Source organism: Dinoponera quadriceps, unplaced genomic scaffold, assembly GCF_001313825.1.
Source record: "Dinoponera quadriceps isolate SergipeBrazil2010 unplaced genomic scaffold, ASM131382v1 scaffold11447, whole genome shotgun sequence".
Taxonomy (NCBI): Eukaryota; Metazoa; Arthropoda; class Insecta; order Hymenoptera; family Formicidae; genus Dinoponera; species Dinoponera quadriceps.
This window is the reverse complement of record NW_014565186.1, coordinates 1-1376: the sequence shown is the minus strand read 5'-3', so window position 1 is coordinate 1376 and position 1376 is coordinate 1. Positions and strand designations below refer to the sequence as shown.

The window sequence follows — 1376 nt, the reverse complement described above, 5'->3', positions numbered from 1 at the left end:
CCTTGGAAAGAGCTCAAAAAATACCACACCCTTCCAATCCCACCAAATTTATAGCAAAATCTTCTTTTGGTGAATATCAGCTTTCAAGGTGGTTTGTGGTGGCTCATCACGTTTGGACCATAAACGTTTTCGCTTAATATTATCGTAAGCAATCTATTTTTTATCACCAGTAATTATTCGCTTCAAAAAAGGATCGAATTCATTGCGTTTGAGATGAGAATCGCAAGCATTGATACGCTTTGTTAAATGAATTTCTTTCAATTCATGTGGTACCCAAATATCAAGCTTTTTAACGAATCCAAGACGTTTTATATGATCGTGGATTGTTGATTTTGGTATTTTCAACTTCTCTCCAATCTCCCGCTCAGATAAATGACGATCCAACTTGATTATGGCTTTGATTTGGTCATCATCAGCTTGCAATGGCCGACCTAAACGTTGCTCATCTTTGAGTGAAAAATCTCCAGAACGGAACATATCAAACCAATTGCGGCACGGTCTTTCTTTTATGGCTTCCTCGCCATATACGTCACGTAACTTTTTAGCAGCCTGCGCTGCGTTTTTTCCTTTGCGGAAATAAGAAAGTAAAATATGACGAAAATGCTCGTTATTGGACTCAATACTAAAACTGACGCCAAACTAACAATTTTTAACAAAAACACGTGTAATTTGCTTCTCAAGTCAACTAAGAGTGACAGCTTACAAACGTCAAAAGAAAAAAATCATAACATTGACAGAAAACATTAAAACAGACGCTTAAAGCCATCTATTGGAGCCATCGGCAATTACTTTTCGGGCAACCCAATAGAATATGAATGATATTCCTTTTCTGTGCGTTGATATAGTATCACCCTTATTACACCACCTGACTTATACCAATTCCACAAGTTTTAAGGAAAATAAATAACATGTATATCCTTTTTAGCATATTCTTACAAGGTTGAAGGATTCTGAAGATTGAACTGGTGAGATTTTTGGAAGCTAAAAGTCTCAGAGGACGGTAAATATTAATCGACGGCGCTCCCGATCAGATGAAAGCTTTGAAAGAACAATACTTTCCTTTTATCAATATTCAGGAATTTTAGAATAATATTCTTAATGGCATATTGGATATGTTCTTTACGTTTGATAATCCAATGATATGTTGTAATGTAAGTTTTGCATTGTACATTGTGATACACTCAACAATGATGATTGTTATTAACAGATTCTAATTGAATTGTCCACGTGCAAGACGTGGGAGGAAAAGCTTAACGTTTTAATTGAGTACATACTCAATATGTCTAAACAACTACCTTTTGTTAAAAATTACAAGATTTATTGTACAACCATTTACAAGCATCTAATGGCCCTCCAAGAATACGATGCGTCTTTAT

At 35.2% G+C, this 1376-nt stretch overlaps 1 protein-coding gene across 1 annotated transcript; it reads right to left on the bottom strand.

Moving 5' to 3' along the window:
- Nucleotides 1-153: 153 nt before the first annotated feature.
- LOC106751333 (histone-lysine N-methyltransferase SETMAR-like) lies at nt 154-639 on the bottom strand (the record flags this gene model as incomplete). The annotated part of the gene is made up of 1 exon (XM_014632217.1): nt 154-639. A coding segment is annotated over one exon (486 nt), but the record flags the coding sequence as incomplete, so codon positions are not given.
- Between the last annotated feature and the right edge of the window lie 737 nt (nt 640-1376).